Source organism: Podarcis pityusensis (genome assembly GCF_964106645.2).
Source record: "Podarcis pityusensis genome assembly, chromosome: 7".
Lineage (NCBI taxonomy): Eukaryota > Metazoa > Chordata > Lepidosauria > Squamata > Lacertidae > Podarcis > Podarcis pityusensis.
In genome coordinates, this window is record NC_138031.1 from 41,561,968 (window position 1) to 41,587,622 (window position 25,655).

At 39.8% G+C, this 25,655-nt stretch overlaps 2 protein-coding genes and 1 long non-coding RNA gene across 10 annotated transcripts in view; 1 reads left to right on the forward strand and 2 right to left on the reverse strand.

Annotated features, from left to right (window-relative positions):
* SPIDR (scaffold protein involved in DNA repair) overlaps positions 1 to 6,371 on the reverse strand; it is a 167,148-nt gene extending 160,777 nt beyond the window's left edge. For 2 of the 5 annotated variants that reach the window (XM_081013835.1, XM_081013834.1), the window contains exons 1-4: positions 6,133 to 6,368; positions 3,410 to 3,565; positions 2,420 to 2,489; positions 1,186 to 1,353 (exon numbers count right to left, since the gene is read on the reverse strand). In XM_081013835.1, coding sequence (XP_080869961.1) covers positions 1,186 to 1,353; positions 2,420 to 2,489; positions 3,410 to 3,565; positions 6,133 to 6,216 — 478 coding nt within the window. In that variant the 5' untranslated portion in view covers positions 6,217 to 6,368. Of the gene's footprint in view, positions 1 to 1,185; positions 1,354 to 2,419; positions 2,490 to 3,409; positions 3,566 to 6,132 lie in introns of all 5 variants that reach the window. The other 3 variants (XR_013988681.1, XM_081013837.1, XM_081013836.1) reach the window with 3 other exon arrangements.
* Positions 6,372 to 6,556: 185 nt separating this feature from the next.
* LOC308481468 overlaps positions 6,557 to 25,655 on the forward strand; it is a 75,240-nt gene continuing 56,141 nt past the window's right edge. Inside the window, exons 1-4 of the long non-coding RNA XR_013988694.1 lie at positions 6,557 to 6,947; positions 6,980 to 7,387; positions 11,237 to 11,354; positions 12,876 to 13,051. This is a non-coding gene — a long non-coding RNA (uncharacterized lncRNA). The remainder of the gene's footprint in view (positions 6,948 to 6,979; positions 7,388 to 11,236; positions 11,355 to 12,875; positions 13,052 to 25,655) is intronic.
* MAPRE2 (microtubule associated protein RP/EB family member 2) overlaps positions 24,052 to 25,655 on the reverse strand; it is a 90,630-nt gene continuing 89,026 nt past the window's right edge. For all 4 annotated transcript variants that reach the window (XM_081013845.1, XM_081013846.1, XM_081013844.1 and 1 more), the window contains one exon: positions 24,052 to 25,398. In XM_081013845.1, the coding sequence (XP_080869971.1) occupies positions 25,327 to 25,398 (72 nt within the window). In that variant the 3' untranslated portion in view covers positions 24,052 to 25,326. The remainder of the gene's footprint in view (positions 25,399 to 25,655) is intronic.

Here is a 25,655-nt window from a genome sequence, read left to right on the forward strand (position 1 = left end):
CCAGTAAAGGTAAAGGGACCCCTGACCATTAGGTCCAGTCGTGACCGACTCTGGGGTTGCGGCGCTCATCTCGCTTTATCGGCCGAGGGAGCCGGCGTACAGCTTCCGGGTCATGTGGCCAGCATGACTAAGCCGCTTCTGGCAAACCAGAGCAGCACACGGAAACGCCGTTTACCTTCCCGCCGGAGCGGTCCCTATTTATCTACTTGCACTTTGACATGCTTTTGAACTGCTAGGTTGGCAGGAGCAGGGACCGAGCAATGGGAGCTCACCCCGTCACGGGGATTCGAAACGCTGACCTTCTGATCGGCAAGTCCTAGGCTCTGTGGTTTAACCCACAGCGCCACCCGTGTCCTCCTCAGTAACTTTAGCTTTATCCAGGGGTGGGGGACTTGATCATCACATATACAAAGCTCTTGGTCCTTTACTGCTTACTCCCTCTATCAATGCCCACAATGGAGGCCACGCACAAGCCAGATCTGACCATGTTAGAGAAATGAAGGTGGTGGCTACATAGGTAGGTCCTTTTCAGCATGCCCCACTCTGACTCATATAATTCAAGATCTGCCTGCCTCCTTCTCTGGCCTGCTGCCCCCATACCCTGCACCAAGGCATCACCTTTGACTCCCCACTCTAGCCCACGTGATTCAAGGCCAAATATCTGCCTCCACCCTTCCACAACTCTCCCCAGTCTCACTTCTCACTACCCACTCTGGCCCACAAGAGGCCAGCCTGTCTTACTACCTTTCAATGTGGCCCTTACCAAAGTCACACTTCTTGATTCTTGCTCCTAGCTCCTGCCCACATTCCCTGCCCTCAATCGCCATTTGACTGGAAATCTGCCTGTATGCCTCCTTGCTCCAGCTCCCCACAATTCAGGTTGTTTTCCTGCCCCTTCCCCCACAGCCCCTCTGCCTACACTGGCCCACATCATTTGATGCCTGCTTCCCGCCTGCCAGGCTTCCACCATGGTTCCCACCTCTCAATTCCACTCACCACTTCTGCCCCCATTTCTTTCTCATGCAAACACAAAATACAATAATACATAGTATAGCAGTGAAAACTTGGATTCTAGGGAATGATAAAGGTACTGTGTATTACTGGTAAGCCAATTTTCACAATTCCACAGATAAAGGTTTCTGGACTTTCATTTAATGTATACAAAACAGATACAAAGAGCCTCACCTTCATTACATCCATCCCTGGAAATCAAGCCATGTTTTCTATACTTCTCCACTTTCAGACTAGGGAACCTTGAAGTCAAAGTCTTATCGTCATCATCTGAGAAGTCGCTTCCACTGGAGCTCCATACTATATCAGTTAACTCACTTAGTCTCTCACTCTGAGAGATTTCTGCAGAGCAGAATAAGCAACTATTTAGCACATTTCATATTCATCCTGCCCTCAACTGTAACACTACAATGTACACAACACAATACTTAGAATTAACCCGTGAGGTTATATTTTTAAAACTGATATGAAATAAACTAACTTGAACAATGGATTAAGTTTATAGCAACTTAAGACAAGGATGAAGGACTAATTTTTAAAGCTCTGACTCAAGAGGTTGAAGGGTGTCAATGGTTTCCTGATAGCTCTTGGGGATCTTCCTGTCACAGAACCTTCAGAAAGTGTTGAAGGCCTGCTTGGCCTATGGAATAGGGAAATGAACCAGGCAGCTGACATAATCACTGCTGAGCATCCTCTCCCATTTAACAAAGCTAAACAAACTCCCTGGTTTTCTGGGGAGCTCAGGGTGGGACAATGGTTAGAGAGATATTGGCAGTAAACACAGAACATAACTGACCAAACACAGGCTACAACTCAGATGAAGACTTTTTGCAAGGCAGTGAGTGGAGCAAAGGAATCACACTTCACCACCCACACTGCATATTTACAGAGTTGTCCAACTGAACTTTATGGTGTGGTTAAGAGTCTGCTGCATCCTGGCCCATGAGATAGCATTGGGGAATACTTGACAGTACATTGTGCATTTTAAGACACAGTGCAGATAAAACAATGACCTGGATGCCATAACTACATGGATCCATTTGATGTACTGTTGGATCTTACCTGTTCAGTTATCATGAATATTTATCTATGGTGGTGGGCAACCCTTGGTGATATGAGACCCACTACATGTGCTCAACCCTTGACCTTTGTTAGCTTATAGCTCCTGTCACAATGCTAAATTACTCCTCCCAAATTAACTGTGCATGCCACAAATGTTATGTTTTTAGTTTTATCAGTTTATGAATTCATTTTACAAGGCTGGGCTCAAACTGGATTACAAACAGAAGAAGCAGTCATGCAAATCTACCCTAGATCAAGATAGAAGTTGTAACCTCAGAAAAAAGCTTGCAGGTAATACAAACAAAACCTCTTATGCTGCTAATGTGAAATAATACAGTAGATGTACCTTCAATTGAGCTGAGCAATGATGCAAAGCATGTTTTAACTCTAGATGTTTTTTCTGACAATTCTTTAGTCTGTTTAAAAAGAAAAGGAATGAAAACCAAATGAATACTAATTAATATGAAAACCATTCTTGGACATATTAAAGCATCATTAAAAATATATATAATTTTCATTATTACCATTTCTAAAATCACATTCACGTTCAAATATGCATTTCCACCATTAATATCTTTCTTTATAATAAAACATGCAATGACTTCCCTTCTTCCCCTTCCCTTGTTTCTTTGATTTTCCCACCATTCCTGCATATTCTTATATATTCATTGAATGCATCATATTTATTAATTAAATCACCTATACTATGAATCTTCCAACACAAAGGTCCCCAGAAATGCTTACAATTGAAATAAATATAAATATACAATAAAACACATCAAGAGCTTTAACTGAAGAAATGTTACTAAAATGAATCAAACCCCACAAAACACAACTGATGTTGGCAGAATCAGAGACGGCAGACAATATCACAAAAGTGCATTCAAACAGATGATCTTCACCCTCCACCTAAACACACCAAGAGGAGAGCCAAATCTCTACAGGTAAAAAATTCTATAACTTCCACGTCAGCAGGCAGGGCATTTTACACCTTACTCCAAACAGGGGTATTAGAGACTGGGCAGCAATGATAAAATACTTCAGAATCCAGGGAGAGTTTCCTCGGGGGTTGTCATGCCACCATTCCCTTCTAGTTGGTGGGGAAATCCTCTTACACAAGGATGCATTAACTACCCCCTAGATCCCCCTCTAGTCATCCCCAATTTGCCAATTATGAATTGTCAATCATCACCATATGGATATTTTTGTAATTAATCTGTTGGAAAAGGAGATGGTTAAACAACTATAAATTATTTAATATCAATGAGCCCTAATAAAATTTAATGTATCTTCACTAGAATGAAGTTCTAAACTCAGTAAAATAGCATCGTTTTACCTCCAGTGAAGAAGCTGCCTGAAATCCGTCACCACGACGAAGCCATGCATTTGAAACTGAAGCAGCATCTACCGCTGCCCCAGAATTTCTCTTCCCTTCATCTATAGGCTTATTATCCGGAAAAGAGGCAAGTTCTGAGCACCATGTTCGTTTCCTCTGCAAAGAAAAATATTTTTATTTAGGAAAATATATAGACTACCAAGCATTGACAAGTATCATAGTGTTGTACAACAATTAAAATAAATAAATAAAACAGGTTTTTAAAAATCTGATACTGCCTGTAAGTTAACACATCCTACCAGAGAAGCTTATAGAAACAGAAGAACTTTTAGAAACTAATGAAATGTGTATAATGTCAGAGCCTTCAATGGGCAGTATGTTCCACAAGGCAGCTGTCACTGCACTGAAGGACCTAATTACGAGCCACCATAAAACAAACCTCTGCTACATTGGGAATCACAAGGAGGGCTGCTGGAGATGGCTTCATACACTAACAATAAAACCTTAAATTTGCCCTGGTTGCATACTGACAGCCAATACAGTGGTGCCCCGCAAGACGAATGCCTCGCAAGACGGAAAACCCGCTAGACGAAAGGGTTTTCCGTTTTTGAGTTGCTTCGCAGGACGAATTTCCCTATGGGCTTGCTTCGCAAGACGAAAATGTCTTGCGAGTCTAGAGATTTTTTTTTCGCTTTTCCCCCCCTTTATCTAATCTGCTAAGCCTTTAATAGCCTTTAATAGCCTTTTAGCAGCTAATCCGCTAAGCCTTTAAGCCTTTAATAGCCGCTAAACCGCTAATAGCGCTAATCCGTTAAGCCGCTAATAGGGTTGCTTCGCAAGACGAAAAAACCGCTAGACGAAGACTCTCGCGGAACGGATTAATTTCGTCTTGCGAGGCACCACTGTACATTCATAACTCTGCTTCATATCTCTACAGTCAGACACAACAAAAGTTCAGAGACTCCTATCACTCGCAGCTGTCAGCAACATGTTGTCAAACATCCTACTCAGAAATAAAAGGTAAAGGTGAAGGACCCCTGACAGTTAAGTCCAGTCACGAACGACTCTGGGGTTGCGGCGCTCATCTCGCTTTACTTGCCAAGGGAGCCGGCATTTGCCCGCAGAGAGTTTTTCTGGGTCATGTGGCCAGCATGACTAAGTCACTTCTGGTGAAACCATAGCAGCGCACGGAAACACCATTTACCTTCCCACCAGAGTGGTACCTATTTATCTACTTGCACTTTGACATGCTTTCGAACTGCTAAGTGGGCAGGAGCTGGGACCACGCAATGGGAGCTCACCCCATTGCGGGGATTCGAACCACCGACCTTCCAATCCTCAAGCCTTAGGCTCAGTAGTTTAGACCACAGCACCACCCGCTCATTAAATGCAATGGGTTATACTTTTATTTATTATTTATTTGCCATGTGCATATCCTGCTTTTCCTCCAGGGAGCTCAAAGCAGCACACATGGTTCTCCTCCCCATTTTATTTTCACAACAACCATGTGAGGTAAATTAGGGTGAGATAGGATCATTGCCTATTCCTATTCCCCTCTCCATACATATTTTAATGCAGCTGAATCAAACGAAGACACCTAATGCCCTTGCCAACTCCCAAAACAATGAGAAAGAATATGGTATGGCAAATATCCTACTATTTTAATCACATCCAGCTTCTCAAAAGATTTCATTAATGGTGTCTCTGAAAAAAATACATATCACTTATTTGAGTTAAACTGGGAGGAGAGAATTGTTTTCCTCAACCCCATGAACTATCTTTTATTTCAGCTACTAAGGTCATCCCTTTCGGTGTAATTTGTCCCATTTGTATTTTTTACGTTTTGTGTTAACCCCTTTGAGTTTTTCTATTGAAAGAGAAAGGTGACATTTAAATGAACAGTGCAGCCTCTGCATGCTTTCTCTCCATAGGCAGTTCCCCATTAGAACATATTTGTCCCCTAAAGTTCTCCACAAGTCTTTGTGAACTTTTACAACGAATGTCTGCCAGATATTTGCCATACTAGGACATTTCAGTTCAGCATTTGACATGCAATGTTCTTTAGCATTTGACATCTTTCTAAATCAAACCCATCATGAGATTCCAGTAATCCCATTGCATTGCAAATAATCAAATTCAAATTCAAAGTATTTTCAGCTCTGCTCTCCACAGATAAATTAGGTTTGGAAACACGCACATTCATAATTCCTACCACAGAGTTTAAACCTTTATTTCCCAACCCGTGAACAAAGGCACATCAGTGTGTGTGTGTGTGTGTGTGTGTGTGTGGTGTTTATGTACTGGTTTCTTCCCCATGGCCATATGCATTTAATCTTTATTGGTTTTTTAAAATATACATCACACTTATCATTCTCCATCAAATACACTTAATTTCCCAGTGGCCGTTGTTTAGAATTAAACCTAGCAACTATTTCCCTTAAAAAAGGCGCTAGTACACGCTCCCTGACACACCTCACGATTGCACACGTTAAACGCATAAAGTTTCCCCTCCCGCCCCAAACCTGTGACATTCCCTCGGGAGCATAATTTGACCAGGCGCTCGGCCTAGAACAGCAAACATATGTGCCTCTGGGCGCGTGCAGAGCGCCCTTCCCTCTTACACTCCACACAATGCTGGCCAGCTTCCAAATATTCAGAGTTAACGAGAAGAAAGCCCAGGGTCCAGCTTTCAGGCACTCCCTTATTCAGCAGCCAATAGAAACTCTCGCGATTCCCACTCCTCGGATGCTGCCCGCCGCCGCCGCCCGCCCCGTCCTCCGTTGCCCTGATACCTTCCTCACGAGCATCTCCGCCACTTAGGACCAGCCTTCCCTGTGCCACGTGACGTGAGCGAGAGCACCGTGGCTTGAGGAAGAGGGGAGCAGAGAGGCCCGGGCGAATTCCACTCACGGGCCAAGAAAAAAACTTCTTCCCTCAACAGAGGGGGAAGGCCACGCCCCCTCCCTTCCAGCTTGGCGCCGTTTCATCGGCGGAGCCACTGATTGGGTGGGACGTGGCGAAAGGCGCGTGACGCGCGACGCAATAGAGGGCTGCCGGCGCCTCTTTCTGACGTTTCTCGCTCTCGCCGCACGGGGGCTCCCGAGCATCAAGGCGCTGCACCCCGTTCGCAACGGCTTTTACCCTCGCTGCGCATGCGCCCTGTATGTTCTCCTCATCAGCTGCAGTGTGCGCGCGGGCTTCGCCTTTTAGATAACGGGACGCAATTACATCGCCTCAGAGCCCCCAGTAAAATTTTCCCAGTCGGTTGCAGTTATATACGGGTTCTCTCTTTTTCTTACAGGAAACCGTATGGTACCTGCTTTAGGAGAAATTTGCGTGAGAAAGATTATAAGGGCTTATTTATTGATGCTAAATCAGTATTTATGCACTTAGCCACCTTCGGTTTTTGACTCCAGCCCCAGAGTGCACATGACACTGGCCACAATCCATCCATATTCTGAAATTTCTTGAGTAATAATGCTGTTTGGTGCTTCCCCCCTCAAACAGCCTTCCCATTTGGTTTGAAAACTCTGTTGAGGTGAGGTGTGTACATTTGAAAACACGGCTGAGGTGAGGTGTGTACATTTGAAGCAACAAATGCACATGTGCAGATGACGTTTGGCGCAAGTAAACAAATCCAGTAATACACATGAGGTGAAGGCATCCCCACCCTCCTCAATGGTGGTTATATCAACATAAATTTTAAAAAAAACCAACTGGAAATGCAACAGGATCCAGCAGCCTCGCCTTGTATGGAGCCACTAATGTATATATAGTCTTAAGACTGAGAGGAAACTTGAATTTGCTACTGAGCCATGAAACTCCCTAGGTAACCAGGCCCAGGGCTGGCCAAGACATTTGGTGGAGTGAGACAGCGGAAACCCCTAAGGCAGTAGCCCTGTGGGTGCCCTGCTGCCTTTGCCCGTGGCACAGAAGCAGTGCCAGCGCTGATTTCCAGCAAGATCTCACCTGAAATTGGTGCGGATGCCAGCACCAATATTCTGCCAGTGATGGAGGCAATAGCAAGGGCAGCACAGGCAGAAGCAGCAGCATTCTAAGGAAAAGTGGGACATTCTGATATATAATCAGAAACCTTCTCTAAATCAGGGATGTCCCTGGAAAATAGGGACAATTGAAGGGTTTGAAATAGTAAACATAATCATTTTAATGCTTCATGCTGTTTCTTTGAGTTTTTCAACCATTTCAAATACACAGATGTAGCTTGAAAATCACGGCACATATAAGAAATGGAAGAAAGGGGAAATCACAAGGGAGGAGTATACAAGCGTAGCCAACACTTGCAGGGAGAAGGTTAGGTGGGTCAAAGCTCAGGTTGAGCTCAGGCTTACAAAAGAGGAATGCATTCCCTTGAGAGTTGGTCAGGGATTCATGTGGCTTTTCGACCAAAAAATGTTAGCTACTCCTGGCATAAATGGTTTGGGAGCTAGTTTTCTGAAGATCCCTCCCCCTTGTCCTTTTTCAGTTATCATTTAAGACATGCGTTATCTATAGGCTTTATCCTAAGCATTACTGAATAAAAGCAAATTCAAGTTAAATCACTTGATGTGACTTGCTTCCAAGTAATGTGTTTCAGACTGGAGTGCTTTGAATATAGTTTCCACTGAAATCAATGGACTCTAATTCCAAATAAATATGTTTTGAATTGAGTGATCTCAGTAACATTTTCAGTGACACTGTGTAAAAAGATTTATCACTCCGCAGGGGGAAGTATGTGGACTTCACAGCAGGCATCAAGTGAATTAATAACTGAATGGATTCAGTCTAAATTCTCTTTAGAATACTGCTTTATATAGTATATATATGGTGGGTATGAGAATAAATTGTTTCATAAAGGATGGTGACTGAAAGGGTCTGCTATTATGTCACATTATTATGCTATTATGTTTTTAAAAGCAAAAATTACAAAAAGTAAAAACATTTTAATTCATGTATGGGTTTCACAACAATTTCTGATTGCTGCACAAATAAAATATGCATTCATTTATGCACAGTGTGATATGCCAGGAAGAATTGCACTGCTGGTAATATAGTTCAGTAATTATTATAGTATTTGAGTAAAAGCTACCAGAACATCAGGGGACTCATTGCAATGCTGACAGTTTCAAACATCAAAAAGGTATTACAGAGTGCTACAAATCAAATGAAGTTAAATTACATTCTCTTTTATAGCGTCTGACTCTTATATAAGGCAGTGGGCTTTTTATTGTTAATAAAAAGTGCAGAAATATTTCTCCAGTACTACTAGTATATGAAATTTCTTATTTAGTTCCCGGCCAAATACATTTCCTCTAACTATTTTTTGAAGCTTTTCCAAAATAAATAAGACACAATTCTAATTTAAAAAGTCACAGACTTGGTGAGAGTGTGGTGCTGATAACACCAAAGTTGCAGGTTTGATCCTCATAAGGGACAGCTGCATATTCCTGCATTGCAGGGGGTCTGTCTCCCACCAGTTGGGACTAGATGATCCTCAGTGTTTCTTCCAACTCTACAGTATGATTCTGTGATTCTAAGATGCTTACCACTTGGCTTCTGTCATATCTCCATAAAAGAAAAATAACTCCTGTATTATAAAATTTAGCAAGATGACCCAAAATGCTAAATACATAGTAGACAAAGAAATGCTGACTTTTTCATTATCTCAGGAGCAGAGAGAGAAAAAGCAGAGAACCCGAGAGCAAGAGCACTCTGTCCACCTGCAATTCCCAACAACTTCCATATAGAGACATACTGCCTCTGACAGGGAAGATGGAACAGAGCCATCAGGCCTGGTAGCCACTGATAGCCTTATCCTCCATGAATTTGACTCTTTTAAAGCTATCAAAGTTGGAGACCATCACTACCTTTTCTGGGAGTGGATTCCATTGTTTAATACTGCACTTCGTGAAGTACTTCCCTTTGTCTGTCCTGAATTTTACAACATTCAGCTTTATTGAATGTCCAGAAGTTCTATTGTTATGAGAAAGGGAGAATAGGTTTTCTCTACCTGCTTTCTTCACATCATGCAGAAGTTTGTAAACTTTTCTCATATCACCTCTTACCTTTTTTCTAAGCTAAAAAGTCCCAAATGTTGCAACCTTTCCTCTATGATTCTATGCTTGTCGTAGAATTGTAGGGTTAGAAGGGGCCCTGAGGATCATCTAGTCCAACCTCCTGCAATGCAGGAATATGCAGCTGTCCCATATGAGGATCGAACCTACAACCTTTGTGCTACCATCCCCACAAGCAAGCTATGTCCAGGGGAGTAATGCATTGGCAACAATATGCAGGGCTTTCTTCAGCTGGAACGAACCAGAACTCAGTTCCAGCACCTGTCAGGTGTGTGTCATTGCCATTCTAGAGAATGAGGGAGGTGTTCATGGTGAGTTCCAATACTTCTTTCTAGAAAAATAGCATTTAATATGTAGTTAATAAAATAATTGCTTGAATTCTCAGTGTGTTGATGAAACTGCAAGAGGCATAAATGCAGTCTTTGCATTTTGTTTCGTGGTATGACCTGAGACACCTAGCCCACACAGAAGAAACTTTTAGATTAGTGCCAGGGAAATTGAGTGTCAATTCTTCTTTATTGTTAATTAAAGTTGCATGCTGGATTCCTGTTCTATCCGATAATGGCATTAGCATTGCTTATCCTACCTAAGAGCCTTTAATAAAAGGGTGACATATCCTCTTTCCTCTTTGTTATGTTTTATAAGAACTTAATAGGAATGCTTTCCCTACTAATATCACTCTGCTGTGCTCACTTTAATTGTCTGATTAAACTTTAGCTATATTGCTTGGATATAATTAAACACCTTAACAGTACGTTTGTAGTATTATCAACTAAAACAGTTTTATAAATATATTGAAGAATTGTCGTTTGCAGAGGATGGAATATGAGTGATAAGGAGATGAGTCCCCTTAATCCCTTCCTCAAATTTCCTGTACCACTTTCAGGATCTGCTTTTCAACTGGTATTGGTGGTATTTTCTCCCTCCCCATTTCTAAAAAATTAAAAGTCCTCCCCCCTCAAGTGTTGATATGAGTTAAACATGCTTTTTTGTATTACTTGTGGGTTCGACCTTTGCTAAATAAATAATTCTTTTATTAATTCATTGAGAGAACCCTACAAATACTTCGATACCCATTTTTCTGGTGGGGAGGCCCTGTTCTACATTTGCAACATTATCTGTTGTCTGAAAAGTTCCTCCGACCAACTCCTTGCTACTTCTTTTAAGCCCAATGCCTGCCTTCCTTTTATTGACCAAGTTTGCATGTCAGTGTAAACCATATTTAATGGTCTATTGCAATGACCTGCTTAGCAAAAACAGAAGCAACAAACCAGTAACCCTGACTTAGTGTTGCAGCTGGACCCAATATCATGGTTCGTTTTGCTCCATTGGGAAAATAATGTTGATGGAGAATCCAGGAGGTTGAAACAGAATTTATTCCAAGCCCAATGCACTTTGAAACAAATGGTTACTTGGGGACATGTTTTAGCAGCAATTTCTATCTAATACATGGGATGTCACATGATAGTGACTCCATTATATAGGAATCACATGCAATAAGCTCCTCAAGCTCCCCACCCCCAACATTCTTCCAGTAGTGTTTTCCTGGTTTGGCGATTGGTTTTATTGTTCCACTCCAAACAAGCCATGGTTGCTAACTTATCCCTGGCTCAAATGTAATGCTAAGCCAGGGATAATGGCTTGTCACTTCCACTAGGGGAGAAGTGAAGCGAGAGCCATTTGCACATTCACAGTAAACTATGTACTATGCCATTATGAGATTATTTTACAACAGTGTTATAAATTGTCTTGGCAGAAACTATGCTGTTTGTGTGTTTTTTGTGCTGCACCCATCCAATGGTTTAATATATGGCACAGCTACTTGGATGCGATTTGGTGATTGGGAAAGAACATAGCTGAACTATACTGATAAGGTGAGTACCGGTGCTTGAGAAAGATTCATGCTGCTTGGTCAAGAAATGGCGCAGTGCATGAGAGGTGCTGCCACTATGCTGCCTGAGTAGTGCATGAAATGCACCTTTCCTTTATTGCTTGTCATTAAAAGATGTGGCAGCTAATTTAACAAGAAAAGTAACAACCCTTCTTGTACTTGCTAAGCCATGGAGGAGGCTTTATTTCACACTCCTCATGCTAAGAAGATTTGTGGAAGATTGGTTAAAGCTTTAAAATCCCCAGAAGCGAATCTTCTTCTTTTCATTTGCATTCAACCAAAAACAACCTTTAGGCACACTCTGCTATCATGCAAGGGTTGCAACATGGATTCAGTGGTTCACATGCAAGAGAGCTGTGAATAATTTTTCAAAGCAGGAAAATGTAACTTTTCTTCCTTCAGTACTCTAGGGAGATTAGATGTGTTTCTAAGGGAGGCTGTTCCGGTCTACCTTTTGACACAATGGTTATTACCATTCAAGAGGAAAATCTTATGCCTGGAATGTAATTTATCTGAGAAAATACATACATATATAATATTTCCAAGGCTATCAGTAGAAAAATAAATGTGTTTCGCACCATTTATCCTGTTCTGGTGTAACCCAATGTAATATCCTCCATTCTCATTTTTGCAAAATTCAAGATTGGCCCTATAGTCTACCTTCATATCTACTATCTTTAGGTGCCAGGCAAAAACATTTCTCTTCAACCAGGTGGTTAGCTGATTAACATTCTATGGCTTTTTAAATGTATTTGTGGGGAGGAGGGGTTTGTTGGTTAGTTTTTGTTTTATTAAATATTTTGTATTCTCATTTTGTATTTTTCTGTTGCGAACCACCCTGTGACCTTTAGATGAAGATAAAATTTGTTACAAATTTAAAACGAATTGAATCAACAACAACAACATCTTTCTTAGAGCTGATTTGCATGGTTCGTAGGCCAGTCCACAATGAGCTGAATTTTTGGCTTGTATTAATTTCCTCATGTAAGGACAGGTGGTTAGAACACATGGTGAAGGACACAGATTCAGTCAATTTGCACCATGGTAAATTAATGACCCTTTGACCATTGGGATCATGTACCATATTGTTTGAAAATTGAAAGTGGAAAGGAGAAAACAAGATTGCACTTTGTGCACATTTTCATGTGATTCTGCCACACTGAGCACAGTGGGACTTATTTGTGAATAAACATGCACTGCATGACCCCTTTTCACAAAAAAAGACTGAAGTGCTTTTGAGCCTCCCACTCTCTGTTGTGGTACATGTGAGTGTTGTTGTTGCAGTACAGAACACAGGAGGGCAATTAAGTGTACACTGTGCTAGTAATGTATAGGCTTTTGTTTGTATTTAAAGAAAAGCTATCCAAACCTCACATGTAAAAACACCCTGAAGTATTAAACTGATGCCTTGTAGTTATTCATTTTGTAGAAAAAATAGAGACAGACTGATCATTGCAATTTTGCTGACAGCAGCAGTAAATTATTGTTTTTATTATTTATAAAGCATCTAGGAATAGCCAGAGTGCTGTGCACAGATAAAAATAAAAGATAGACCCTGCAGGCTTGGAGTGTAAAAAGCAAGTCTAAGTAAAAGGAGAAGAGAAAATAGATGAAAGGAGGAAGTTTGCTTTAGAAAAGCCAAGATGAAGCACTGAATCTTGAGGAGTCTTTTGAAGGAAGGTAACACACAGGCCAATTAATTGCCAGAAGCAAGGTTGCCTTACTGAAACTACCCATTCACTTATAAATTAACTGTGTTAATGTTGGGTTGATTCTGCAGCCAAATGCTTTAGTTAATGGAGCTCTTATTCCACACCACTCCACTGAAGTTGTGCAATAGTCATGAAATGAAGTGATGCTTACATAGATCATTCTGAGTTGTGGATATAAGCCGAGGGATACAAAACTGTATTTACCATGATGATCCCAAAAACATTTATTTCTTTAGTAGGTTAAATTGGCATTTTCTATTATCTTAGCATCTTAAAGGAAAGAAAAACAAAGCAATATTAAAAGGCTCTCATACTTTTCTTGATTGTTTCCCAGGCTCCCCATGGGGGGCCATTAAGTACTAATTTGCATCATGTAGCCATTTATTAGTCACTACTGAACATTTGACAGTGATCCCCTATTACTGCGATCACTACTTGTCAAAAGCATCTGAGTGCAAAGTTTTGTGGATTTTTGCATATGTAAAAATGCACTAGGTACACCCAGGAGTTGAATTTTCACTTCTTGCTTTAGCTACTAGCAAAGAATTCAGAAGTTCAACATTGTAATCTAGAATTAATATATTAATCAAGATTGCTTCAGATGTTCTTTCCTTCAGTTATTCACCCTGTGAAGTAATAGTAGTAGTAGTAGTAGTAGTACTGTACGTATTCTGTACCATCTGAAAGACAGTGCAAGTGTATTTTCATCATGACATTTTAGAGAGAAGACTGGACTAGAACTGTCTATGTGCCTCACATGTTAGCCTGCAATCTGAGGTGGTATAATTTGCTTAGTCTATTAAGGCTCTGTCTCTGTTTCATGGATTGTTAAAGTAAAGTAGATCACTGTAAAGGGAGGCACCTTTGACTCTACCACCTTCATGTGTTTCTGCTCATGTTAGTAACATCATTTTCCTCATCCTGTGCATTATGATACTAATCACATAGCAGCATGTTTCTGATATTAGTAGTTTTCTTATTTTTTCACATTAGTGTGAGGTGAAAATGGATAATTGGTTGATAGATATGGGAGTTAGCAATAGCTAAAGATACGCTCGTTCAGAAAGGTGCTAGCAACAGGAATAGTTCACAGGAATAAATGTTAATATAGCCCAAGGAACTCCACCTGCCTTCTTTAGAAAACAAATGAGAATTGAGGGAACTCTGTTTCAGAATGGTTGTGGTCATTGTGTTCTTCTTAGTCAAAAACTGCACTTCATATAAAGAATAGTGAGCAGCTAATACTTTCTGACTGCTAATTTTAGTCTAAGGTTCTATTTCTACTCTTCTTGGTTGCTTTTCTTTTAACAAATCATACTTTAGGATTGTAGTAGGAAATTTAGATTTAACCTCAAGCATCATGGTTTTGTCTCATCTCTGTCCTAATGCAGTGCAGATGTTTAACTGCTGTATGTAAGTCAAGGCTTTATTGCAAAGGTTCTCCTTAATGGAAACCATATGAAGGATTGACTATAGGCAACTCTGAGAGCAGGAAGCTCAAAATCATACAGGAAGGTATTCAAAATACCTGAGATTCTTATTTTTGCAGGACACCATCCAGATGTTATACATAGTGCAGCTGTTATTTTTATTTTTAGGGAAGTGGAGTGGGGAATGAGGAGTAATTACATTCTTAAGATAATAAACAATGTGTAGAGTGAGAAAGAAAAAAATATTAATATTACTGAGGCTTACCATAAACTTTGATTATCACATTTGCAATCACTATGCGGCCTGCACAACGTAAGACCAAGCCCATTTCAGCCTTCTATCTGTGGTCTCCAGTCTGAATTCCAGATTATCAAGAATTGCCATTTATATGTTTTCTCTTTCGAGTCTGCTGCATATTTCTTTCCCTTCCACAGATGTTCTACAACATTCACACAGATATGTCAACTTAAGTAATGTTCTTCCACTTCAGTCATTATGCCTCTGGCTTTCCCTTTTAGAGAAATGCATTTAATGTTTCAACATGTGTGTTCTGTTTCGGTCAGCTGCTGGCCTGCTATGGCCCAACGAGTTTGCACTATGTGGGATGCTAGGATTCTCTCCTTTTCCCTTTCCCCTCTTTCCAATTTCTTGTCTATGATCAAGCCTGGTTCTGTTTCATAACCATAATGCTATAAGGTTCAGGGCTAGCTTTCTGCATTAATTCACTGCTGGAAACAATGGCTGGAGTTTTACTCAGAATTAGGGCTGGGTGATGTTAGGTTTTCAACATCGCCATGTATCACCAGCCAAACATTGTGGTTTGGTGATAAACCGTGGTGATGAAAGAAGCTGCATTGGCCCTAGCTGACAAGGTGCAGGATGAAACTGCCTTACCTCTCACCACAGCAGCTGAGGCGCTTATCAATATATCACCCAGGACTACTCAGAATAGATCCATTTAAAGTAACAAGTTAGTCATGTTCATTAATTTCTATGGTTCTACCCCGAGTATGACTAATGTTGAATACAACCCAGTACTTTGTTTTTATTGCAACTGACATTTCACTGGGTTTCCTCATTTGACATAAAAGAGGTGATTCCTGTGCTGTCTCTGTTCTGTAATTCATCAGGATGTACCTACTACACCGAATTGTTTATACATCTGGGGTAATCTATTCTTTAAAATATTTATCTGGATGCTTACCTAATTGAAATAATACCCACAGCAGCTAAACTGCTGTATATAGCAGGTACGTAGTTCAGTATGTAGTTCAGTAGGTGATTCAGTATGTAGTTTAGTAAGTGATTATTACACTAAGCTGTAATAACTCCTTTATCATATTTTTACTACCACCAATGGCTGGTTAAAGTTAGTGTGTCTGCAGGTTCACTCATTAATATGCATTTAATCAGAGCCAAGGTATAAATATAAGATATGGCAGGGTTTCTTACTTGTAGAGCAGCTCCTCCAAATACTCTCTTCCGCTTTAAGATCTGTCTTCAGAGGTATTGTGTGTTGCCTTTTTTCATTAGGGCATTTGCTCTTCACAACTTCAATAGAGGATCTGCTTTTTAGAAGTGTGTGAATGACCTATTTATTAGACCCAACTGTTTCTGCAGAGTGTGCTGAATCTTTTTTACTATTATTTATTATTTTGGATGCATTGTTGCAAATCACTACGGGGAAAGTGTTGTTTAAAATAAACAAAATGAAAGAAACAAAAACACTAATGTTCATCACCACATAGGCAAATTATTATTATTATTATTAACAACAACATTTGTATACCACCCTATACCTGCAGGTCTCAGGGTGGTTCACAAGATAAAATCACAAAATACTAGTAATCTAGTCCTGGACCAGGGTTAGGGAAATGTGTGTTCTTCCAAATGCTGTTGGACTATACCTCCCATAATCCCCGACAATTGGCTCTCTCGGCTGAAGCTGACAAAATTTGGGAGACTCTGGAGGGCCACAAATTTCTCTATCCCTGTCTTAGAGAAGAGTCACCATAGTTTGAATACCTAGCCAAAGTATCATGTTATATATAGTTATATTATTTTCAAATATTTAAAACTAAAGACACAAAAGCTGCTGTGGATATAACTTTTCTAGATTGCATTACACTGCAAATTTTAAACATTACTTTTATTTGTATACCTATTATGCCTCCAGACATAAGCACACTTTAGAACTTGCATCCAGCCTTGCTTAAAGCAAGACAAGATTTATTACAGAATGATTTTCATACTGAGTGGATGCTTTTTGCTAGAGTTCAGGCGATGTTCCTCAATAAGAAAAACTTGCTTTGGCATTTCCTGCTCCTGATACTATCCAGACATATCTGAGCCAATAATGTTGAGATGTTTGCAAGAGAATAAATACTGGCAGATGTTCCTTGTTAGGCAGCAATTTACTGTGGATTTTACAGTAAAATGGTGTTTCAAGGCAATGATTTACAGAAATGACTACTGTTGTGTTAGAAAAAATTACATGACTGAAAACCTGAGTTTGTTTCATAAACCCAAAGAGTCACATTCTTACTTCTCCTCTTCCAGGCCTCTTAAAAATTACACACCCCCTCCAAGCTGAAGGCAGCCCAAGGAATCTTAGTTACTAAAAGGAAAAATATCAGGTAGCCACACATCCCCCAAAATGGAAGGCATTATTCCTTTTCATTTTCATTCTAGTCCCCACATTCTTTTTGAAGGCAGTCAAATACAATCTGTATTTATTAGTAATTATGATAAAAGCTCATATTTTACCACACAGACTCCATAGTGGATATGAGCAGCAACAACAAAAATGGTAAATGCAGCAAGTATTATTTCCTCCAATCTGCATTGAAATCCAGTTGTTGCTGTGTAGATCACAAGAGCCAATGGAGCAATAAGCTAATGAAGCAATTCAGATCTTGTGTTGGCTACCTGGCACATTATCAATATGGACTGTTGAAATAAAAGTCAGGTTAAGTGGTAAAGGAAACACCAGTTTCACTTGCAGTTCTCGAAAAGGCAATGAAAAGTAGGACAGCACTAAGATTGAGATTTGCCATATAGCATTTGCTTTTGCTGCTTTATTGACCAGTGTCATCAAAGCACTTCAGAGAAATGTGGTTCTCCAGAGGATAAAAATACAACTGAGAGAGACGGCTTTCATCTCTAACCCAATCAGTCATAATCTCTGCTGATTGGTTTTTTATGTAACCATTTATATGTGTCATGAATGTCCCAAATTCTTTCCCAAAAGGCAACAATTGCAGTAAAATCGGAAGCTTTATTAGAAGCAATATTGCAGGCATTATAGAGCAGCTAGCCAAGTATTAAGGTCAATGTTTCTCCTTGGTGGATAAAGTCTTGGAATATATAGAAAGAAATGTAGCTTCTGGGTCATGTGTCATGTCCACACATAATAGACCAAACTCCATGAAAAGCCCCACGCTTGTGCATGCAAACCAATCACTCCTTCTTTGCTCCTACTGTCGCAAAAGTGGAATTAGCTATCAGGAGGCCTTGGCTTTTCATTACATCTAAACTATGGATAGTGGTTTGTTGCACCCTAAAAAGTAATTATTGCTAGCTGACCTTCAAACATGGCTTGTTGTTTCTATAATTTCTGTTTTTATTGTTGCTTAGAGACACCTCAGTGCAAAAATGCAAGTAATTAATTGCTCAGTACAGGAGGACAGGCATTAAGGGTGGAATGACAAAGTTTTACACTGTTGTTGTTGTTTAGTTGTTTAGTCGTGTCTGACTCTTTGTGACCCCATGGACCAGAGCACACCAGGCACTTCTATCTTCCATTGCCTCCCGCAGTTTGGCCAAACCCATGCTGGTAGCTTCGTGAACACTATCCAACCATCATGTCCTCTGTCGTCCCCTTCTCCTTTCCCAACATCAGGGTCTTTTCCAGGGAGTCTTCTCTTCTCATGAGGTGGCCAAAGTATTGGAGCCTCAGCTTCACGATCTGTCCTTCCAGTGAGCACTCAGGGCTGATTTCCTTAAGAATGGAGAGGTTTGATCTTCTTGCAGTCCATGGGACTCTCAAGAGTCTCCTCAAACACCATTATTCAAAAGCATAAATTCTTCAGCGATCAGCCTTCTTTATGGTCCAGCTCTCACTTCCATACATCACTACTGGGAAAACCATAGCTTTTACTATACGGACCTTTGTTGGCAAAGTGATGTCTCTACTTTTTAAGATGCTGTTTTACATTACATTCAAAGTACGTTTTACATTACTTGGAAACAATTTTAAGGCAACAAGTTCTCCTCTCACCAAATACCTGGGAAGAGGGATACATTCTACCAGTGCTTCCCTTGGCCCAATTTCTGTACCCATGAAGTAACAGTCATTGGCATTCTCAAACACATCAGGATTTGAGACTGCTTGGTTACCCATGTGCATTGCGTTTCCTAGAGGAAAGACAGGATATTAATGTAATCAACCAATCAATTTGGCAAACTAAATTAATGCTCCTTTGTGATAATGACACTCTCCAGCTTGTTTACACTAATGATTTCTTTGGGATTGACCTTAACAGATAGATATTTTGCATAGAATACGTGGAAAAGCTTCCTTGGAAAAGCAAATTATCACTGCTGTACAAGTCAAGCGACAGTGGAAGAAGCCAAAGCAACACACATTAGTATCACAATTATTAACAGAGATTTATTTGGGTCAAATTTTATGCTTGCATAGATAACAGAAGCTAATTTCCTTCAGTCTTGTCTAACCATTCTACCTCATTAACATATTTTCTGTAAAGAAGAATTTCAATGAGGACAGTAGCATTTATCTAAAGTTCCTTTAATGCTACGTGATTAGGAGAACAGTTTGGCTATTGGCTGATGTATACATTCCATTTTCTAATAAAGATGTCCATTATTTTTATGTTTCTAAGTGAAACAATTGAGCCAACATTTCAACATCTACAAGAAGTGAACAAGAAACAATGCCGTACGCACAGTATCAACACTACCAAATATACCTTTTTTTGTAGAAATGTGGAATAAAGCACCTTTTTAAAAAAACAAAAACAAAAAGTAGGTGTATTCAAAGTGAAGCAACAAATTATCAGAAGCTCTAACTAAAAGGATTTAAGATGTGATTCTATAGCTGATATTGCAGATCATCCTGATGACTGTTCCTTTTTGCTCTCACTAATTAAGGATTTCCCAAACTTGGGTCTCCAGCTGTTTTGGGGCTATAATTCCCATCATTTATTTATTTATATTTAATTTCTATGCTGCCCTATACCCGAAGGTCTCAGGGCAGTTCTCATAAAATATCAAACACATAAAATCAAAACAAAACGCAACAACCCAATAAAAAAAAACCCCCAAAGAGTCAGCATTTTAAAAAAGGGTATAGGATGCAGATCAAGTCAGGCAAAGGCATGGTTGAAAAGGAACATTTTTGCCTGGCGCCTAAAGGTGTATAGTGAAGGCGCCAGGCGAACTTCCCTGGGGAGAGCATTCCACAGATGGGGAGTCACTGCAGAGAAGGCCTGTTCTTGTGTTGCCACCCTCCGGACCTCTCATGGAGGAGGCAAACAAAGAAGGGCCTCAGAAGATGATCTCAGGGTCTGGGTAGGTTCATATGGAAAGAGGCAGTCCTTGAGGTATTGTGGTCCTGAGGCATTTAAGGCTTTATAGGTCGAAACCAGCCCTTTGAATTGGGCCCGGAAGCTAATTTGTAGCCAGTGCAGTCGGACCAGGATCGGTGTAATATGCCGAAACCATCTTGCTCCGGTGAGCAACCCAGCCACTGAATTCTGCACCAGCTGAAGTTTCCGAATCCCATCATCCCTGACCACTGGTCCTGCTAGCTAGATATTTTGGCTGTTTCTGCCCCATCCCTAGTTTTTCTTCTGAAACTGCTATCCCTTTCTTCTGCAAATAAAAAACTCATGTCAAATGGTTTCATCATCACAAATTATTGGTGCTTAAGTATATCCATTTGCTATATACTGTACATCTTAAATTAAGAAAGACTATACGGAAATGATGCAATAAATTATCAAATTATCTCAAATTGTTTTATGTTTTCATAATACTACATGCTAGATTTATTTTATTTGATCCTCAGAGAGAGTATTATATTCAAGAATTTGGACAAAAACAGAGGGTGCCTTCAGACTATCATTATTTTGAATTTTAGGTTTGCACAAAGTGGATTAAAACACTCTGTTGCCTTGGCATAACAAATGCACTTTTTAAAAAAATGATTTATTTTTTTTTTAAATTGCTGTTTGGAAAGTGACAGGAAAATGTATTGGAAAGTGTGGGATAAATAAATAATGGGAAGATGTGTAAAAAAATCCACAAGCAAATCAGCATGAATGCAAGGTCTCATTGTCATGCAACTGCCTGTAAGCAAATCTAACAAGTACCCAATGAAAACTAGACATAGTCTAGGTTTTTAAATCTTCTGCAAGCAAATCGTGCTGAATGATCAAGAAACAGGTCATCTGAAGGAGCTGGCAGCACTGACATTAGACAAAATATATTCAAATGGTACACCTTCCACTCTTCAAATGCAGCGCAGTCCTGAAATGGGTTTTCTTAATCTGTTTTGTGGGACTTTGTTTCAAATAAGTAACAACGCACCAATACAACTCCCTAGTCTTACATCTCCACCTCAACCTGTCCAGGCTGATCTTGCTGGGTCTCAAATAAATCATTCACACTTTCCTCCATTCCTTTTGAGGAATACACCAGATTCTCTGCAAGGAGCAGCTAGTGTTTAAGCTGTGCTTCAAAACATATTCATGAATAGCGATCACTAGAATAATATATTATTGTGAAATTAACTTCATGTTATTTTCCAATGATTCTGGCTTGATTGCATGTGTAAAGTTGCATTATAAAGAGCATATTGTTTAACGCATGCAATAGAATCATACATCCTCTCAATCAGCCAGTGGATCAGGCCCTGAGCAGGACCTGTTTCTGCCGGTAGGAAGCCTGGACCCAACTTAAGCACACTTACTTTGAATAATATTAATACTGTGAAATTAAACTCATTTCCTCTGTCACCTGTAAGGAAACAAGAAGTACCTTTGGTAACTGAGAGATCATGGGAAGGAGCCATGGAGGGGGTTAAAATGGGGAGAACAATTTCAAGTAGGTATTTCCTCTTGGAGTGAAACAGCACTGAGCTTTCCTCCCAGTTCTTAATTACCTGTAAAAGTTCTAATAAAATGACAGCATTGAACTGGAGCCGTAGGGTTGACTTCCCCACATGGAACAATTATTGTTGCACCTTATTTAATTTAGCATTAATGGACAGAGAAAGGATGAAAGCCCCAAAGCCTCCTTCGGATAGTAACCAGGAAGTTCCTTCTGAACTTGATTAGGCCCTTCATAGAACACATGACCTGCTTTGTGTAAATTTTTCTGGAAGCTTCACCAGATGTTGATGTGAATGGCTAAAATCCAAAATCAAGGCCATCTTGGAGAAGGTCATTAAAACAGTGATATATTGTATTGGCTTTAAGTAATAAATGAGTGTTTAAAATATAACACTCTAGTGTGAGCATGCGCTAAAGATTTTCTTATGCTACAGAGGCACCTTGTATACTCAGAAGGCCCAGTACACATGCAAGGCTTTCATATGTTCAAGACTTGGCCCAGCTCTACCCTCTTAAGGACTGTCCCAACACATTTTCCTGCTGTGTGCATTTATGTCCACCTGCAGTTCTGGAAATGCATTGGGCCTTCTTCTGTGGAGCTTTGGACTGCATTCCATCTCTCAGTCTGTGTTTCTTAATATGTTCACAGCAGATTCAGGAGCAATTTATTTTTATTGCCGTTTGCTTTGTTTCAAAATGTGATGCAAAGAAAGACATGTACATGGATTAAATAGCCTTTTACTTTTAAAAGTACTTGGCTTTAACCCAACTCAAAGTACCTGAATGAAACCGGTTTATCTATTAGAAAATAGAACACATATAGCCTCATGAAAGTCTATTGAGCTAGGCACCTTGTAACATATACTTTTTTTTATTAAATATGTAAAAAGATAACGCAAGTCAAGTTATTCACATATTCAGAGACCAAAAAAAGTCTACTCTATCATGCGACAATTGGTGGGTAACGTAAAATGATTGATACATCTGAATAAGACTTTTTGCATCTATTAAGTCATTACTTATCTATTTATAATTAACAATACATATGTTTACATTCCTTTCAGTTTACATTTAATATATAACCAAAGCTTTATGGTGTGCTATTTAGTAAAAGTAATTACAAATGCATATTAAAACCATAACGGAATAACAGGGTTACTCACCACGGTGGGGGTTGTCCTCTTTCCCTTTCCAGAGTCTCTCACTCCCCTCAGCACAACTGAGCAGATCAGGCTCCTATATATATTTGTGTACATTATAAATGACTATCCTCCTGCCTCCTAGGCCAGCCACTTTCTGTCTCCTAACAAAAAAGTGGCAGAGTGAAACTGCCCCACAGGTCGATTATACAAAAACAACAGAAGAAAATCAGACACAGTCCACCCCCCTCCCTTTCACACACACATACACACATAGAAGCTAAGTGACAGGACTAGGGGGCAAAGAGGCTTTGATGGGAACTATCAGAGAACAAAGAAACCCAGAAAAGCCCAGAAAGCACTTCAAAAGGAAGTGATCTGAAAATTTGCTCAAGAGGAAAAATGAAACGGATACAACTGCATTTGTGACAATGACTGGGTACTTAAAGGCTGGTTCAGGAAACTTGGAACTGCCCAATCTTCCCTTTGATCACAATGGGCATTTTGGAAACAGCAAAACTAGAATCTTGGGAGACAGCAAGACTAGAAGTAATAATACAATTGTGGGCACTGTAAAACAGAATATGCATTTTTTTTCCTATTCTGCATCATGATAGCATATTACATCCTTCTGAAAGTAACTGTTCTTTTATTGTTTTATGTATAAAGCCTTTAAGTGAAACCAAATCACCTTGAACAATTAAGAAAGGGTAGGGTTAAAAGAGGGGGCACATTGATTTTCATGGTGATAAAGTTGAAAGGGATGGGGGGCCAAGCTGTGTAAATATTTCCAATATGAAGAGATTGATTACAGCTCTGTTGAGCCAAAGGGGTTAAGCTAAGGAGATGCAAACATTTCTTCGAATGTTTAACCGTATTATACATGCTGCCTGAGCTGAATGACTACATATGAGCCACTTTACTGCAAAAAGGAGCAATTTAAAGATGCGAGAGCTTCTTGCTTGAATCAATGAAAAGGTAAAGATAAAGGTAAATGAACCCTGGATGGTTAAGTCCAGTCAAAGGCGACTATGGGGTGCGGCGCTCATCTTCTGGAGTTCAAAAGGCTACATGGACACCTTCAATATTTGTAGCCTGCAGGTTGATATTCCATTAGATTTCTGTTGCTGTACTTGCCTAGCCAAATAACCAGTCAAATATCAAACTGAGGATGAGGAATGAAGTAGCAAGGGAAAAAACCCCCCACAAATAAATAAAAACAAATAAACCTACAACTGGACTAAGAAAATGTGCAATTTAAGTTTAGGAAATAAGGAATGTTTTAATACATGGTTTGCTATTTTTCTACTACAAAATGTCACCATCTAACTGCAAGATAAATAAAGGTAATATTAAAACCTGTGGCAATGAAACAATTCTGTAAACTAACACTTTGTTCCTGCATTCTGCCAATGCTTTCAGGAGTTGCAGACCACAGAACAATTCCTGTTTTGCGTCTCGGGGTAATGTATCTTTACTTCCCAGGCTAAGCCTGAAAAGTGGCACTAGCATCTGTATGGAAAAGAGGTGCTCAATGAACAATACATTTCAAAGAAGACTATAAAGACTTCAGAGGAAAAACCATGTACGATTGTGCTGGTAAATGTTTTGGCATGTCCAATCCTACAATTAAAAAAAATATTTCCCCCCAATTTCATGTACACACAAGTAAGAGGAAAGTGGTTGATTCACATAATTGCCATTTCCAACAGTGGAAGTTTGTAGCCAAGTGAAATCTGCAGGTGCAGCTACAGTGGTGAAAGTTTCACGAATGCTTGAACCAACAAGACACTGAATATGGAATTGGGGGGAAAGAACATTTACAGTAGCAAGGAAAGTGTCACAGAGCTCTCAGTGTAAGAATTAGGCAGGCATGTATGCATATTCCGAAATAAAACATACACTGTGTAGATTTCTAACATGCTTTGGTGTACAACATCAGGAGGGTTACAGTTCTGCTTTTTTAAAATAAAAAAAGGAAAAAGTTGCTCACTTGTGTGTTGTGATAAAAGACGGGGACCAGTATAATTTGAGTGTGGTTTCAATAGTTTCCTCTCCTTTGCACAGTCTGACCAAATTTATGCCCTATTAAAGGCCAAAATTACCACGAAATTGGAGAAATCGAACGGAACAGTACTTTTTGTCATAAGAGATGCCCATATAAATAGTTTTGAACAAATTACAAATGTATCATACTTAAGACAAAAGGAAAAAAATAAATATATATTTTATATATATATATATTTTTAAAAGCTGAACAAATCTCAAGCAGCCAAATATTTGAAGTTGCATTGGTAGAAAATGGGGACAGAGCCCGGAGACCTTCTCAGGTGCATATCCTGAAAGGAGACTTCTGCAAACACATGTTGGCAAAGGATGGGTACAGAATGCAGCTGCTGGCTGACACTCACTATGGTACATTTATGTTAATGGCAGACTGAGAGTGATTGGTTTCAAGTCTGAGGCCACACACGTTCCATTCTTCAGAAGATAAGTTCCCACACAAAATTAAAAAGTAGCAAATGTGCCAGGCTTTTTCAGTATTCTTCCTGCTGCTGGGGCTGTTCATGAACCTGGTCCTCAGCTTCATGTTCATCTGTGTGGCTCTCCTGTGTGTTTAACATGGGGGGGAAATTACAACCATTGAATGAGTGTGTGTGAAATCTTAGCCAAGTCAACAAGATACTGAAAATACCAAAATGAGATTTACCACCCCGCCTTGTCTGCTAAAAATGGTGGATATTAATGTATATTTAAATGAACCAAAGGACTATTAAAACCAGAAAATATCAGCACCATTCAATTATTGATTTAATGCAGACCCCAGGACTATGTATGGGAAAGAAGATAATTTCTAAAGTTTCAA